The 16,284-nt window shown below is 38.0% G+C and overlaps 1 protein-coding gene across 1 annotated transcript in view; it reads left to right on the top strand.

Moving 5' to 3' along the window:
• Dhx15 (DEAH-box helicase 15) overlaps positions 1–2,187 on the top strand; it is a 46,664-nt gene extending 44,477 nt beyond the window's left edge. Inside the window, 2 exon segments of the mRNA XM_047566542.1 lie at positions 353–522; positions 1,532–2,187. Of these exon segments, the coding sequence (XP_047422498.1) occupies positions 353–522; positions 1,532–1,649 (288 nt within the window). The 3' untranslated portion in view covers positions 1,650–2,187.
• The last annotated feature ends 14,097 nt before the right edge of the window (positions 2,188–16,284 follow it).

Below are 16,284 nucleotides of genomic sequence, written 5' to 3' on the forward strand. Positions count from 1 at the left end.
TTGTAGTGGAGCAGCAACCATAGACAAATGGGTGTGTCTGTGTTCCAGTAAAACTTAGGAATGCTAATATTTGAATTTCATATGATTTTCTTGTTTCATAAAATGGTTTTCTTTTGAATTTTCTTTTTTTTCTGCTCCAAGCATTGGTGAGTATGTAGACCATTCTTGACTCACAGACCTTAGAAATACAAGCTGTAAGTTGAATTTGGCCTGTGCTTTGTTGATCTTGTGATAAATAGGAGTAGCTATAGAATAAAAGGCACAACGTGAGATCCACCTGTTCTTAATTATATAGTTAGCACTATACTACTTCTCAGAAGCATTGTGTTAATTTACTGGGTTTTGATTTCAGGTGGCGCATTTAGAACGAACAGGGCATTACTTAACTGTGAAAGATAACCAAGTGGTTCAGTTGCACCCCTCTACTGTTCTCGACCACAAGCCTGAATGGGTGCTTTATAATGAGTTTGTTCTAACAACGAAGAATTACATCCGGACATGTACAGATATCAAGCCAGAATGGTAAGCATAGTTTTTGTTTTGATAGTTTTTGTTAGATTAAAATACTTTGTTGCAGGGGTCATGGCCTTCTCCTATCGGTTTTCTCCTCAGCTAGGAGTCTGTAATCTAGTGTGTGTCTCTGTCTTTCCTTTGGTTGGAGACAGTGGGAGCACATTGATATCAGCAGGATTTGGATTTGAGTACCATCAAGAGTTTCTTTGGAGCCATTCCTTTGTTGCTGTGCTTATAAGTCCATACTATTCTCTAGTTCCAAAAGTCTGTCTTTTCTATTTTATTTGTCCCATTGTAGTTAACTGTTTAATATATGATAGTGTTTTAGGAGCTATGCAAGTATAAAAAATACTGCTCTTTGTATCTTTGCATATTTGCTTTTTAAAAATGTAATTAGAATGGACTTTGATTTTATCTATTTGTTTTTGCCAGACCTATTCTATAACTTAATGATGAGAAATGTCAACCAAGAGTGGTGGGACAGAAACACTTAGTGTGATGTCACTTGCTTACTATCGTGCTTTTTTCTTACACAGGATTTTGACTGACTGTTATGTAGAACCTTGCCATTTTATCTTTAGTGCTTTATTGAGAAACGCATAGTTGTTTTGGCATATAGAGTTATAGTTATTAAGACATTGACAATGAGAAGATGCAATGATTTGAATGTTAAGATGTTTTCTTAGATAGAACCTGTTTTACTATAATCTTGGACAAACAGGTTGAAGTAATAAGCTGGAGTGATGAAATCAGTAACCTTACATAACATCTTCATGTGAACATAAAGAACATTTGGAAAAGAATATATCATCAGGTTCTTCCGTTTTAAAGTTCAGAAGAAATTCAACAGAAATTTTGTATTTTACTAAATACATTTCTAAAAGTGGTATTTTTATTGATTTGGATTGGTAGATTTTGCCTTTGTTCGTCAGTATTATTAATAATAAGTGCCTAACTTTTTAACAACTCTAGTACTTTAGTTAAATGTTAATTTGGTTATTTTTCCCTCTCTGGACAGGTTGGTGAAAATTGCCCCTCAATATTATGACATGAGCAATTTCCCACAGTGTGAAGCAAAGAGACAGTTGGACCGCATTATTGCCAAACTTCAATCCAAGGAATATTCACAGTACTGAATTCCATGCTTAGAACTGAAGTTATTCAGAGGACAGCTTTAAAAGATGAATGAACTCAAAAGTTCAAGTTGTGCTCTTCACGTTGGTTCAATAATGGCCTTTATTTGAAAGCTTTTTAATTTTTCTTTACAGTAAATATTCCATTCTGATTTCATAAATTAAACATTTATGCCTCCCCTTTGTGTTGACACTGTAGCTCATACTGGAAAAGTCGATCAATGTTTTGCAGTTTATTGAAAGTAGTTCTATATATAACAATGTTATAAGCATTTCTTTAGAAATGGTTGAAAATGCTTCTAAAATGTGATTATCGACCATGGTATGCATGATCGTTGTAATTGTTGACATTCCTTTTAGAAGTTGTGAAATGTTACAACTTGTGCTTATGTAGACACAATCTTCTGTCTCAGTACAGAGGCACTGACTTCAATAAAGTCTATTTATACTAATTTTGGTCAAAGCCCTTTGGTATCTTTATTCTAGTCTCTTTAAGTATAACTGCTTCTCTTCCCATGTGTGGGACTTTTTGTTTCTTTCTTTTTTTTTTTTTATTATAATTGTACTATTACATACTTAGCATTTTTCCACAAGGAGTACTCCCTAAGTAAAGTTAGTCGTTAAAGCAATATTTTTAAGAGCATAGTGTAGCACTTGTTAGTTTAATCAGTATGTGATCTGTTAGTTTAATTAGTATGTGATATAATGAGATAGTGTGTGTAATATCTTTTGAAATTGAATCCTAAGAGTAATGAAAGATATCTTCCTCTTTTTCTTACAGTTCCTTTTCATAAAGCTGATAATTTATTATCTTGTTACTGCATTTTTGCCAGATCTTTTTAATAACTGAGATAAACATTTTAAAGTACTCTATCCTCTGAAACATGTTTATTTGTATTAGATAGGAGGAAATGATATTTATATTGTATATCTTGATGAGTTTTACTAAATTTTCAGTATTGGAAGTTTTATGCCATATACAAAGTCATTTGTATAGTGTGTTAAAATAAGAATTTGACCTTCCATTTCCTATAACAGGCAGTACACAGATTCATACCCCTTTGGAACCAAAAATGGGATGTTTGATGTGGCCCATCAAAGATTCTATAATAAATCTCAGTTGTTTTCACTTGAAGACTAAATACTGTACTCATTAATGTCTGGACTCCCCCTTTCTCCTCCCTTTTTTTTAAATGTTAAGAGAAAATTTGTAGGTTGTGTTAGATTTAAATATACTTGGAAATATTTTTTAGTATGTGATGTAAAGACTTATTTGGGCAAATTAACTGTTACAGCCTACTAGGATACTTTTTAGTGTAGGTCGCTGTTAATTAATAATGCCTAGTGGCTTCTAAGAGATAGTGTGTGTAATATCTTTTGAAATTGAATCCTTATGTTCTTCTGTAGTCACCTCATTTTGTTCCCATAGAATAATTTTCATGCTGGAATGTTTTAGATTACAGTTAAGTACTGGTATGGGTTTCCAGGAATTATGAATGCTGTGTTCATTTTGTAAGTGACAAGGCTGCCTGCATTGGAAGTAACCACATCGAGATAGCAGTGCAAGCTGGACTTTGTTCCCCTCACAGTATCTGCCCCACAGCTTCTGTTTTTGCTAAGCTGACCATATCTAACCAAACCTGGGAGTTCCTTGCTTATTATTGGCTGAGGTATGACTTCTGAAATTATAATCTCTAACCCCTTTATCTTTATAGACTTCGCAACTAGACCCCAAAGTTGTGTGTTCTATAGATTTAGACTGTCAGTACCTTTGTGATATAGAACAAAAGAATTAAATTTTAAAATAACCTGCAACACTAATATTTGGAAAACCTTTTTGAAGAGGTTTTCTTCCTTGACTCTCAGCTAATGCCTTTCCCTTTTTCCTTTATTTTTCTTCTTTCTGAGTGTGTGTGTGCTAGGGATCAAACCCAGGTCCTCAACTAAACTAAAACTGAATTCAACTGAGTTCAACTCAACTGAACTGAAAATATTCCTGATTTGTTTCTCTACATAATGCTATCTGCTGACCATTTATGTATTTGAAGTTATTTGTCATCTTCCCTGTTTCTTTCGTTCTTCATCTTTCATGGTTTCTAGGTATCCTGAATATTACTGGTTAACTTCTGCCAGGTGGCTGTGGATTACTGTCAATACTATGGTCTCAACTAGCAGATTTCAGCTGGACTTCTGTATTTCCCAGAGGACCACACCTGCATTCACTTCTGTTAATGCAGCCTAAGATGACATTAACTTTTTAAGCAGCCACAGCACCCTTTTGGCTCATATTCTTACTTTACATTTAAGGCACCTAATTATTACATGAGAGTTTTAATCTTTGTGGCCCAGGACTGAGAAAGGTCCTTCACAGACCTTGGATGATTTGGTCTTTGAAGACTTCCTGCACACGTTTAAATGCATCTGTAGGTCATTAAGTAATATTTTAAAAATTAAAGCTCAGATGGGAATATCTTAATTATAAATGTTTTCTAACAGTCACAGAATTATTCTAGTACCAGACTAACCTACACATTGTTTTCAAATGCAATTTTCATAAGTATTACATTTTAAAGTGAAGTTGACAATTTTGATCAATGATTATATAAACATTAATTTGCATTTTGCAGTATGTGTGTATAGTAGAGGAGAGATTTGTTCTCAAGCATTTCGGTGGTCTCTTACTATATATACCTTTACTCTGTTGCTGTACCTGTGTGCCCCATAAGTTACAAATGGTCAAGTAGTTCATCTTGCGGCAATCAACAAGGCAAACAGATGTGTTTTGAGAATTTACTAATTTTGGTGCCTTTTAATTCTGTTGGTATAGCAGTGGCTGTATTTGACTTGCTGTGAATTCTCTAATTTGAACACTGGATAGTTACTCATTGCCAGAGCATTTGCACTCAAGAAAAGCAGCACTTGCTAGCCAACTCTCTCATTAGGTGTGTTGCAAAGATTAGCTCAAACCTGGGAGCTTCATGTCTGGCAAGTTGCTTATAATTTCTTATTTTATTTACTTATATTTTATTGCTTTAAGGATATTTTTCTGTTTTAAAGGATGCTATTTTTTATAGATTCCTTATTTGTAATTAATAGACTTACAAATTGAAACTGAGAACTCGAGTCATAAAGATGGGAAGACCATATATCTGTTAACTTGAAAATTGTTTAAACTAGTTTTATTTTACTCCCTAGTGATATTCCTTTGTAGGATTTATAATTTGATTAGTGATACTGACCATTTTTCACTTTATTAAGCACCAACTCAGGCATCTGTATGAGGCTAGCTATAAAGATAAATTGATAGTAAGAGACCTTCTCAAATTACGCTCTAGTGGAGTTTAAAACCTATACACAAAGAACTAATACAAAGCAAAGTTTGATGAATGCAATATAAAGGAAAGAACTGTCAAGTCAGAAACGAAGATTGGTAAAGATGAGACAAGTCTTGAGAATTGACGTCCTCAGAGCTGATGGGAAGGTGGATATAAGCTGCCCTTTAAGTTAACTGGTCAAGTGTGAGCCCCTGAAAGTCAGGGAAGTGTGACTGGGCAGATCACCACCTCTCTGGCTCTTGCCCATTGTTGCCACATCTCAGGGCTGATGGTATTTTATACAATAAAGCTAGAAACCCAGATTTTATATATATGTTGGCTCTCCCTACTACAAAAAAGCTTTTTTTCTTTCTTTCTTTTTTTTTTTTTTTTAAGCTGAATTCTGTGCCACCATTTACAACTTAGGGATTCAGTAATCACGTACTATTTTGTGGAGAAAGTAGTGTTTGGTTGGACCTTGAGCAATTTTTAGGATTTCAACAATTATCAACATTTCTAGCCAAGAGTGACAGGGCAGAGATGCTTTTTAAAAGTTCTGCTTTACTGGAGTACAAATAACATACATAAGCTATACCTTTTTAGATGTAGATGTACAGTTGGATAAAATTTGACCGATATATCTGCTGTGTAATCACAGTCAATATGTGAAATTTTCATCACCCCAGTTATTTCCCCCCATCTTTTTGTAGCTAATCTTCCCCTTTCCAGAGAGCTTGGTAACTCTGAACTTTGTTCTTTTAGTTTTGCCTTTTTTAGAAGGTCATAAATGGAATCATATGTGTCTTAAGTGACTGGTCACAGTTTTTGCCCTTTTAATTATTAGTTTGTTTTATTGTTTAGAGAGTGTACTTTGGATCCAACTCCTTCATGAGATAAATGTTTTTCCAGGCCATAGCCTTGTTTTTTTTCCCCAAGAGTATCTTCTGAAGAGCAGAACTTTTAAATATTGATGAAGTCCAGTTTATCTGGTTTTTGTGTTGGTTGTCTTAAATGATTTGTGCTGTTTGTGTCAGGACTACTTTTTTTTGGTGTGAAGAGAAGGCAGCAAGGGATGCAGTTGGGCTGCAGCATCATGTATCCTGTCTAGAAAGAGCAAGGACAGATGAGGGTGTGAGTTTAGGTTAGGACTGAGCTGTGAAGGACCTTGAAGTGGGTCCAAATTCAATATATAGGATGGATTGCCAGAGGAGGGGACACTGAAAGCACTTGAAAAGAATATATTACAATAACCAAGTTGATGAGATTGAACCAGAAGAACAGGAGTGAAAGGGCAAGAGATGAAGTAGTATAAAGCAGCAGGGTTAGCCTAGGTATATGTGTGAGTGTATAACTTTGGGTGCCAATTGTGAATCTATGTTTATTGAGATCTTGGTTGCCACTTAGAAAAATAGCATAAATTACAATACAGATCTTTTATAAGGGAAGTGAGAAAGATGAGACCAGAAAGTAAAGCAATTTAATGCAGGTTCATGCTGCAGAAAAGGTATGTTGGGTGAAAGTTGTGAAGATGTAAAGGGCCATTGGAATTTGCAGTTTGGTCTTCAGCCAGTCTAACGTTTAGTGGAGGCTGTGCGAAGGTAGCCTAAAGGGCCCGGGTGCAGCCTGAGTGTTTTATGTGACCACTGTGGGATATTTAAACCAGTGGAGAGAAATCACAAATAAGGCTTTCAAATTATTCGTAAGTCTGGCATGGGCAGTCTCCTTAAGATCTGCATCATCTGACATTCAGGCACGTCGGGCGGGGTCTTGTCTGCCCTTACCAGGCATGTATTCTTCAGTGTGGCAGCACCTTAGCTTGCTGGCATTTACTCTGCCTACCTGGCCCATGGGCATTGTTGAGTGAGAACGGTATTTGCAGAGACTGCTTTTCACCAAGAGGGTCATTGAGGAGGGAACCAAGAGGAGGAGCACTTCAAGATGAGGGACATGTTTTGGGGCAAAACTTACATCACTGTTGTAGGAGAGCAGGGATGGAGACCATACTTTAGAGAGATGAAGTTGAAGCCAAAATTGGTGGTGATACCTTGGAAATAAGGAGAAATTTTTCTTAAGCCAGGGTGAAGAGAGAAGAGAGGGTTAAGGGATTTCAACTCCAATGGTTTTTCACCTTGGCAGGGAGGGATGGATCTGTAAACAGGAGTGTGAGGTGGATCCTGTTTAGGCTTGAGAAAAGTAAATGTGAAAGAGACTTTGGAGATAAGCAAGAGTTTCTTGGGTGTATTGATCTGATAATTTTGTGAATTCACTCTGGGTTTGCTGGGTAGAGATCTGTAGCCTGAAAACAAGGGGAAGACCAACCCAGGTGAGTAATGACGGGCACAGAGAAGAATGGCAAAGTTCTAAAGGTCTTGCCATCACAGCAGATGTTTTTTATTTATACCTGAATTTAATACCTTCACTGTGGGGGATTCACATGGCACCTGTACCCATAACCTCATGTAGAACTGTTCTATGGGTTTTCCTTCTGTCTTGTGCTCTGTGATCTCTGGTTTGTGTTTTGGTGAACATTCTGCACTTCAGTAGTACCCGTGACTTTGTTTGCTGAGAGCTGTCTTCATTTGACCTTATAGATAATGCTGTTTGGGTAAAGGTTCGGGCAGTTTAAAGTAGAAATCTTGACTTAGATCTAAGGGAGAATCAGTACAATGAGACTATCAATTTTAGGAGTGATTTATTTAAAGCCATTATTGAATGGAAGTTTATTTCAATGATTACAGAGATGTGTTTTATTTTAGATCATACAAAGAAATTAATTGCTAAGATGTGGTACTTGGAAATGTTTCAGCTCTTTGATACTATGACTATTTAGTGCCTTAGCATAGCAAAGAACCTAGTATTTAATACATGGGGAGAATTCACTAGTGCTAATGTTCTTTAAACGATATTTTAAGAAATTATAGGCAAACGTACAATAAATTATTTGTTTTTAAATGGTTAGAATTTCACCTCTGGTTTGTAATATGAGTGTATACCATTACTTAATGTATAGTGTCAGTTCTACTTCGTACAAAAACCTTAGAAGACTATTTTGTACACTATTTTAAAATGCTTGAACCTTTATATTTGGGTAGTTTGTGGTTATTACTTCCTGAAGTCAGTTAATATTAAGGAAACTTTTTGTAACTTGAAGTACAGTTTACATTTTATTTTCTTACTGTTCTCCTTTTACATTTAGGGAGCTGGGCTGATAAAGGTGTTTTTTAATCTTTAAGTTTATGAGTCCCTACTTTGACTTGCCTTTATAGAGAGGTTTAATTGCCTCTGAAATTGAGGAGTTTTTGATCACTTTAGAGGTGTCTGCTTTAAGTAGGACATACTACTAAGGATCTGTTCATGGCAGACCTGGTCAGTTAATTTATTATAATCGGGTAAGAAGGATAGAGGTGCAAATTTCCCAGTTTTTGCTTTCCTACCAAAGAGAAATCTAATAAGTATCTTTTGGAATAGGGAACCTTTAAGGAGTGGAAGATAGCTTTTAGACAGTTAAAGTCATGTTTTAACCAAGAAAAGGAAGACTGAAGGCAATAGAGAAAATGGCTATCATTATGGAAGGAAATAGAAAATGATCAGTAGCAACTTAATTAATTATAGGAATCTCCTTGATCAGAAGTGAACCTCATATATAACTCGGGTAGATTGTATTATCATCTCAGAGGAACTGAGGCCCAGGGTTACATGGCCATTTATATCAGTAAAACTGGCATTCCTTACTTGGAAGTGCTCCCTCAGCTTCTTGACTCTTTTCCCTTCGTTAGCTGCCTGTTCTGAGATTGTGGTGCTCATCCTGAATTTAAGGCACCATTGTGAAGGTAGTGGGCGTAGTAATTTCCCTTTCTGGTTTACTGCTAATGGGAAAGCAGACCTGAAACAGGATTTTCCAGAGCTCTTGGTCCTCCTTTGCCAGGTTCTGAGGAGGGTATTTTCTTTGTTTTGTTTTTTTTACCAATGGCTTGCTCCCTTTATAGTACAGGTATTTGGTACAGTCATTCTTCAATGTTTTTTTAAATGAAGAATGATGTAGCTAGTTAAAGGGAACATAATCCAAAAGGAACTTGCTCATTTTGTTGGTTGGAAATATTTCCAAAGTGAGTCATACATTGTCACCTGCTTATGTACACCAAATCGCTTTTCCCAATGACTTGGAGCCATCTCGATGATCGTTGTCTTCTTATTGAGTATTTGTGGTTGTTTTCCTCTGCTAGACTGTGAGTTCCTTAAGTACTAGTGCATGTCACTGTATCCCCAGTATAGCACCAGGCCCAGTATGTGATAACTTTTCAACAAATCTTAAAAATATGACCGCTGTGGCTTTCCTGTTTGCTTTTATTAGTGCTGGTCTTACCTTCTTAGATTGTTTGCACACATGCACACACACACACACACACACACACATCCCCCCCCCCTTATCTTTAATTAGCCCAGAAACTGATTTTCCAAATGTGTCCAGTTTAGTGTGGTGTAATGGTTACAGCGTGCACATTGTAAACAGACTGATGGGATTTTCAGTCCTAGCTGTGCCCTCATCTAGCAGTTAGATGGTGGATTAGTGACTTTGCTAAGCCTCTTGGTCATTTCTAAATGGAAGATTTGATGATATAGTTACCAAAGTGGTTGTATTCACTAAACGAAGTAATACATGACCAGCACCTGGTCAGCAGTTGCCTGAAAGTGGCAGCTTTTCCTGTTACAGATAGGATTAAGTAGATAGTTGGTGGGGCCTATATGTAAAGCTCTTTCTTTATATGGGTTTTGAAGCATGTATTATGACCTTCCAGAGATTCAATGCAGGGTTCTTGGTTATCATCTGGAAAAAGATCCTGCGTGTAAGTGTCGATACTGCTGTGATTATTATAACTAGAGTGTTTCTCTCAAATGCTTCCCTGTCCCTCATATGCCAGGCAGTGCTTGAAGGGAAGTGACCAGAAAGGATGTACTGAAAGGTGTCACAAGCTCTTCGTGGATAATTCACTTGTATTTGTGAGTCAAAAATGAGATATCTGTGACAATGTTTATGGTATCTGCTGAAGTCAGTGTCTGATTACAAATCAATGACCAAAATGTGTCTACAAGGGGAACTTAGGACATGGAATTCTAGCAATCAGTTTAAGTTTCCAGGGAAAGACTACATTTTTTGGTGACCTTCCAAATCCGAAGGGATTTTGGCACAGCCAGACCAGGAGCATGTTTAGGTGTAGAGAAGATTTTGAACTCTGGCATACAGGCTTTTTCTTCTGTAGTCTTTTTTTTTTTTTTTTCTAGTTCAATAAAGGTAGAAAGCAAAGTAATATTGAAATAGTATATATAAAGTAATTAGCTTGTTATATACTTTGTGCTAAAATAAAAATGTTAGCTTTTTTATAGGCATGAGATCAAGGGAGTAGTTTTTTTGAAAATAATTTTCATTGTGGAAAAAAAGTATTTAGGGTTTTTTTTCCAAATTTTATTGAGTTACTATAAATCGTTATCAGCCCCATTTTCATATTATGGCATTATATCCACACAATATAAAGATCTATTAATAGTGATCTAAAAGTTTTCTATAGTTGTTGGGTTTCCTATAAAATTTCTAGGCCTATTAGATTTATTTTTTATAAAAAGTTTTACTCTTTGTTGGAAAATAGGAAATGAGAAAAGTGGATAAATGGCCGTGCACCACCCCTCCCTGTTTATTCCAGGCCATGGGAAGTTTGACTGTGGCCTTGCGACTCATTCTTCTGTTCGTGCACAAAGACATTTGCAATAGGTGAGCCCTTGGTGGTGAGGAAATCCTGGACCTGGTGCTGGGCGGTTACAAGAAATAGAGCGATAGGCTATGAAATGGTGTCATAACTTATCAGTGGCTAGTAAATAGGGTAGTGGCCTTCTGACACCATTTTGATTGAAGGCAGTTTAATTGTATTGCTTCTGTTTATGATAAGCATTTGGAATCCCCAAATGTGTGAATGCAATGGTTATAGTATTTCTGTTATATAAATTTAATTTCTCAAGTGATATTTTTTCTTTAAGTTCTGCTTTACAGCAAAAGTCATTTGAAAAATGTTCCTCACTGCATATGTTCATAGAGAAATTCAACACTCTTCATGAACATAAGCAGTAATTACATCCAGTGATTGTAAAAAATTGGAAACTTGCACTTAATTGACAGCTGGTGATCCATCTCCATATAGCCCCCAAATTGTTAAAACAATTAAACAATTTAGATTCAGAATTCTGTGAGTTTTTTAGCTGTATTATTTCTACTTGAAGAAGACTTTGCCCGTTGAGTGAAGATTCTACTTTCTGAGCATATCACATTCATGCTTCCAGCCTCATTGCTTCTTGCAGCATAAACAACAAACACTCAAACCACTGAGCATTTACCAGGATACTCATAGAGGAAGGTTGCAGCCATTTGAGCTAATTTTTGCATGCTTTGTCAATTCAAATTTTCTACTAGGGTGAAAATCCACTTTGGTTTGCAGTGGTGATGGGTTTTATCCTCTGATGAGTCAACCTTTTCGATTTTTGAAAGAGAACAGTTTTAACCTTTGCAGTCATGTAGCACTTTTAAATTCAAAACAAGAGTCTGACTTCTTGGCTCTTAAAATAATACTGTTTGCTTTGTTTTTGTGGACTGGGAGGGCTAAATGGATAGTTAGTTTCTTTTGCAATTGGAATAACTGTCATAAAATCAGAGAAAATGTTGGAAGGGATCTCAGGAGTCATTGATTTAAACCCTCATTTTCAGAGAAAACCAACGCCCAGATAGCCAAGTGCTGCTCAAGGTCATTCCATTTCTTGTTTGTCTCCTCATTCCAAGTGAGGGCTTTTCTTCTGTGGTATATTCCTGAAGGGTTTCTTTGGTTTTGGTTTTTGTTTTGTTTTTTAATATTCCCACTTGATTTTCTGCTTTCCCCAAACAAAAACTTTTGAACTATTCCAGTGACATTAAGATGATGGGATATAAAACCTGATTTTAGTTCCAAAAGAACATCTTTTTCCCATTATTGTTCTGATTAACTATGGAGGATGTTTTAAACCTTTACTAATTTCAGACTGTTTTGCCCTAATCATTTGATTAGCTTCCGATAATGCTATGAAATCCTGGTTCTTTATAAATAAGATGATGTTTATTTCTTTTTCATTACACTTGCAGATAACTTGTAACCATATCTTGACTTTTTAAATATATTTTTTTAGTTGTAGATGGACACAATACCTTTATTTTGTTTATTTAGTTTTTTTATGTGGTTCTGGGGATTAAACCCAGTAGCTCATGCTTGCTAACCAAGAGCTCTACCACTGACTCACAACCCCAGCCCATATCTTGACTTTTTAAGGAACAGTTTGTTCAATTCTGGGACAAAAAAAAAAAAAATTCCTGGTTTCGATTTACCCCTACCATTTCTTTGACACTTGCTGTTTTGAATCAGGTACTGCTGAGTACATAACATGTGCTATTTATCCTGTCTGCACAATATCCCAGCGAGGCAAATGAGAAATGGAGGGTATGTGACAGGCCCAAGGCCTGTAAGAAAAAACTGGGTCACAGGTCTTGGGAGCAGAGTTGTGGGGTGGGAACAGTTGCCCACCAGCTTGATCTCCACTTAGTCCACCCCATTTCAGCCTTCCCCTTACTATACACACATACCACACACACACACCTGCTGGTGTTTTACCCTGTGCCCTTTGGACCTTGCCCCTTAAAGGCCCACGTGTGTCCTGCCCCGGTGTTCCTAAGCTTGGCAGTGTCAAAGCATACCAAGTCACATCATCCTGTAAGATTTGCAGTTCCTTCCTCCCACCTACATCCCAGGACTTTCCCTATTTTCCTCGTAAGCTTAGGAAAGGTGTTCTACTTATTTCCTTCTGTCTCTCTAGTTTTGTTTCAGGAAACTTTCAGGTGGTTTTTGAAATCTGTAAAGAAGCGAACCTCTCATAATCATTAAATCAGGAGATCATGCCACCAGGCTGTCTTAATTATTTGTATGGACGTAGGAAAGATACTTATTAATGTGTGCAGATGAAAGTTTAGTAAACATTTCCTATATTGACATACTTGGACTGCTCATTTTCACTCCTTTAGCAAATCTTACTTGAGTTCTGTTGGCATAATTGAGGTTGATAAACCCTTATTTCTTCTCCTTTCCCTAAAGCTGGACCCAGTGTTCAGACTTTGAAACCAGAACACTCCTGTGGGGGTTAACTAAGAAAAGTGAATACCATTTCTTAGCCGCCTGTTTCATACTTTATCTCCATCGTGGAAGGGCAGGGGAGAGCCAGGCAGTTTTCAGCTGAATCTAACTCCCCCTACGTACCTCCACAGGGGATTTACCTTCGAGAGATGGAGATTTTGAGCCACTTAACTGACTGCCAAGATGGTTCATTCCCTCACCTAGAGACTGCAGTGGCATCTCACCTCTTATCCAGGGGTCAAACTCTAGGCCAGTCCTTAGAAGCAGAACTCATGCTTTAGCCCAAATTTTATCTCCCTAAGAAGGTGGTATGACTGGACTATTTTAAGGAAAATTTGAAAATCATGACCACTTTTTCTGCCACATTGAAAGTCTACAGATTTTTAGTTTAGAAGCATTATAGTTGGCCTTCATTCAGATGCCATGTACAAAAAAGAAAAATCTTTATCAAAGCAAGAATGTTATTTGGAAGATTCACAGTTCAATAGACAGACTGGTCTTGAGATGAGCCAGCAACAGTCACACATCTCACATGTGCAAGGCATTTGGGCTCAGAGTAGTGGGCAGAGTTGTCCAGACTCTACATTAATTTTGTTGGTATTTGCTGACACCTCATAATTGAATTATCACTTTTAATTTCTGTCTTGGTACTCTGAGGATGACTTTGGGTAATCATGTGACAATTGCGGTGTAAACTATGATCTCTGTGGTAGGCATCAATGCTGTTCTCCAAGGTTTCTTTGGGTTTGCATGTCCCCCTTGAAGTTTCTATGACCAGAACTCTAGTTTGGCCAGCAGGATTGAGCAGAAGTGACTTGAGTCCCATCTTGATGGAAGCCATAAATGCAGTCACACGCAATTCACTGTGCTCCCTGTCTACCACAGCAACATTCCAGAACAAGGTGCCACAGAGAAAAGCCACCAGCTGACCCGAGACGAAGATGAGTAAGAAACCAACCTAGCCCACAGCAATAGGCTCAGCTACTTGGGAGATCAAGGCAGGAGAATCTCAAGTTAAAATCCAGCCTCAGCAATTTAGACCCTGTTTCAAAGTAAAAAGTACTGCTCAGTGGTAGAATACCTGAGTTCAATCCCAAGAAGTCCTAGGTTGTAGAAACCACTGAGATTTGGGGGTGGTTATTACGATAAAACTGAGCACAGCCATCCTCACTGACTACAATACATTCAGGTCTTAGCAGTCTTATGCTATTCAGCTTGTAGTCAGTGAAGTGGGCTTTTTTTTTTTTTTTTTTTTTTTTTTTGTGCTGGGGATTGAACCCAGGGCCTTGTGCTTGCAAGGCAAGCACTCTACCAACTGAGCTATCTCCCCAGCCCTGTAGTCAGTGAAGTTTAAGGTGAACATACATTTGTGAATTGTATCTAAAACTAAGTCTTCTGAATTCTTAGTGGAAGATAGTGCCAAGCCCCTTCCACTAGCCCCACGTGAGCAGTAGTGGAACCAGGTAGAGATTGGCTATCTTGTGATCGCCTTCCTCTAGTCCTGACTGTGCTAGATAGTCAGTCCTAATGTCAGCTCAGAGGACTAGTTGCTGCAAAGGCTAGTTTCAGTTTAAACCTAGGCATTTGATAAGACTACCTACTTGCTGAAGTTTAGTAGCTCATTTTAAGCGTTATTCTGGATTGAAAATGGAAAATTCAGGTCTCTTTACTTTTTTCACTGATCCTGACCTTGCAAAAAGTCACACTGAAGCCAGGCAAGGTGTTGCACGCCTGTAATCCTTGCAACTCAGGAGAGGAGGCAGGAGGATCGCAAGTTCAAGACCAACCTCAGCAACTTAGTGAGACCGTGTCTCAAAAATAAGAAGGACTGGGGATGTGACTCAGTGGTTAAGCACCCTTGGGTTCAGTCCCTGCTACCCAAAAAAACCAAAAGTCACCCTGAGGTAAACAACATAAACCCCTAACTGGCTAAGGGGACTGTCCTTAGCAATTGGCTGTTAAATCGCTCCTGTGGTGGGGCAGTGTGTGTTAGACTCAACTTCACCAGAGCCCTTTGATTTATTTTCCTGATTTGTATTACATCTTATCTTGAAAAGAGAAAGCCCTTAGCAACCAAATGTGAGGTGAGTTATCAGAGTGCTACACCTTTCAAATTCAGGTTTTTTTAAAAAAAATGTAAAGCCAAATATATTCATTTACATTTACTACAAGTTACTAAGAATTGCTGAGCTGGTGACATTTAATTGCTTAAGAATATCATGTACCACACATGAATCCATCTCGGTTTATTATATAGCTGTATAATTCACTTTTATGCATTGCTGTGCACAAACATGGAAGGAGAGATCAGCAGTTCACTAGTATTGGGGGGGCTACTTTATAATATGGTTAAAACAATAGTTCTCAGTTCAACACTTTACCTCATACCAATTAAATCAAAAGTGCCGGACCCAAGTGTTGGGATACGGTCCCTTGTGGGTCTAATGTGAATCCAGGGTTGAGAATCATGAGGTTGGAATCTGTGTCAGACTGGACTTAATCTGGATGCACTGAGGAAGCCCCTTAAAATAGGGATAGCATCTACCATCATAGAGTATAATTTTAGTAGCTGTTAAGCAGCATAGTCCCTGGTCACAGTCAAGTATTCCACAAGTTACTGTGGTTTGTGGGACTTATACACCATGGGTCAGATCTGGACAGAATGTCTTTTCACTGATGCAAACCCAACTTCACCGGGTTTGAGACGTGACTTGCCCAAGTTGGCACAGCTTGGCCTGGGATCCTGTTTTCTTCCTCTAAACTGGATCTGTCATCTTTCCATACCGTGCTTTTTAGATTTCAGCGTCTTAGTTGCATCAATTCCAGGGAAACGGGTCAGCATCTTTCCCAAAGGAAGGTCAACACGGAATGCTTGAGCGTCCACATGGTCCCGCCTCCGCTTGCTCCAATCCCGCTGCTTCTCCCAGAACATTGTTAGGTGACAGCACTCAGGGCCTGGGGAAGCCAAGGGACTTTTTTAGGGCGTGGTGACGTGGGTGTCGGCAGGGTGCAGGAGTGGAGTGATGGGACACTGGAGTGAGTTGGCCCTGGCTCTCGCTGCCAGCCGAGTACCTTCAGGTCTGCAGGTCAGCTTCTGTGTGGGCTCACTGGCGATTGTGCCTACCTTTC

The sequence above is a fragment of the Sciurus carolinensis genome, chromosome 10 (genome assembly GCF_902686445.1).
Source record: "Sciurus carolinensis chromosome 10, mSciCar1.2, whole genome shotgun sequence".
NCBI classification, from domain to species: Eukaryota; Metazoa; Chordata; class Mammalia; order Rodentia; family Sciuridae; genus Sciurus; species Sciurus carolinensis.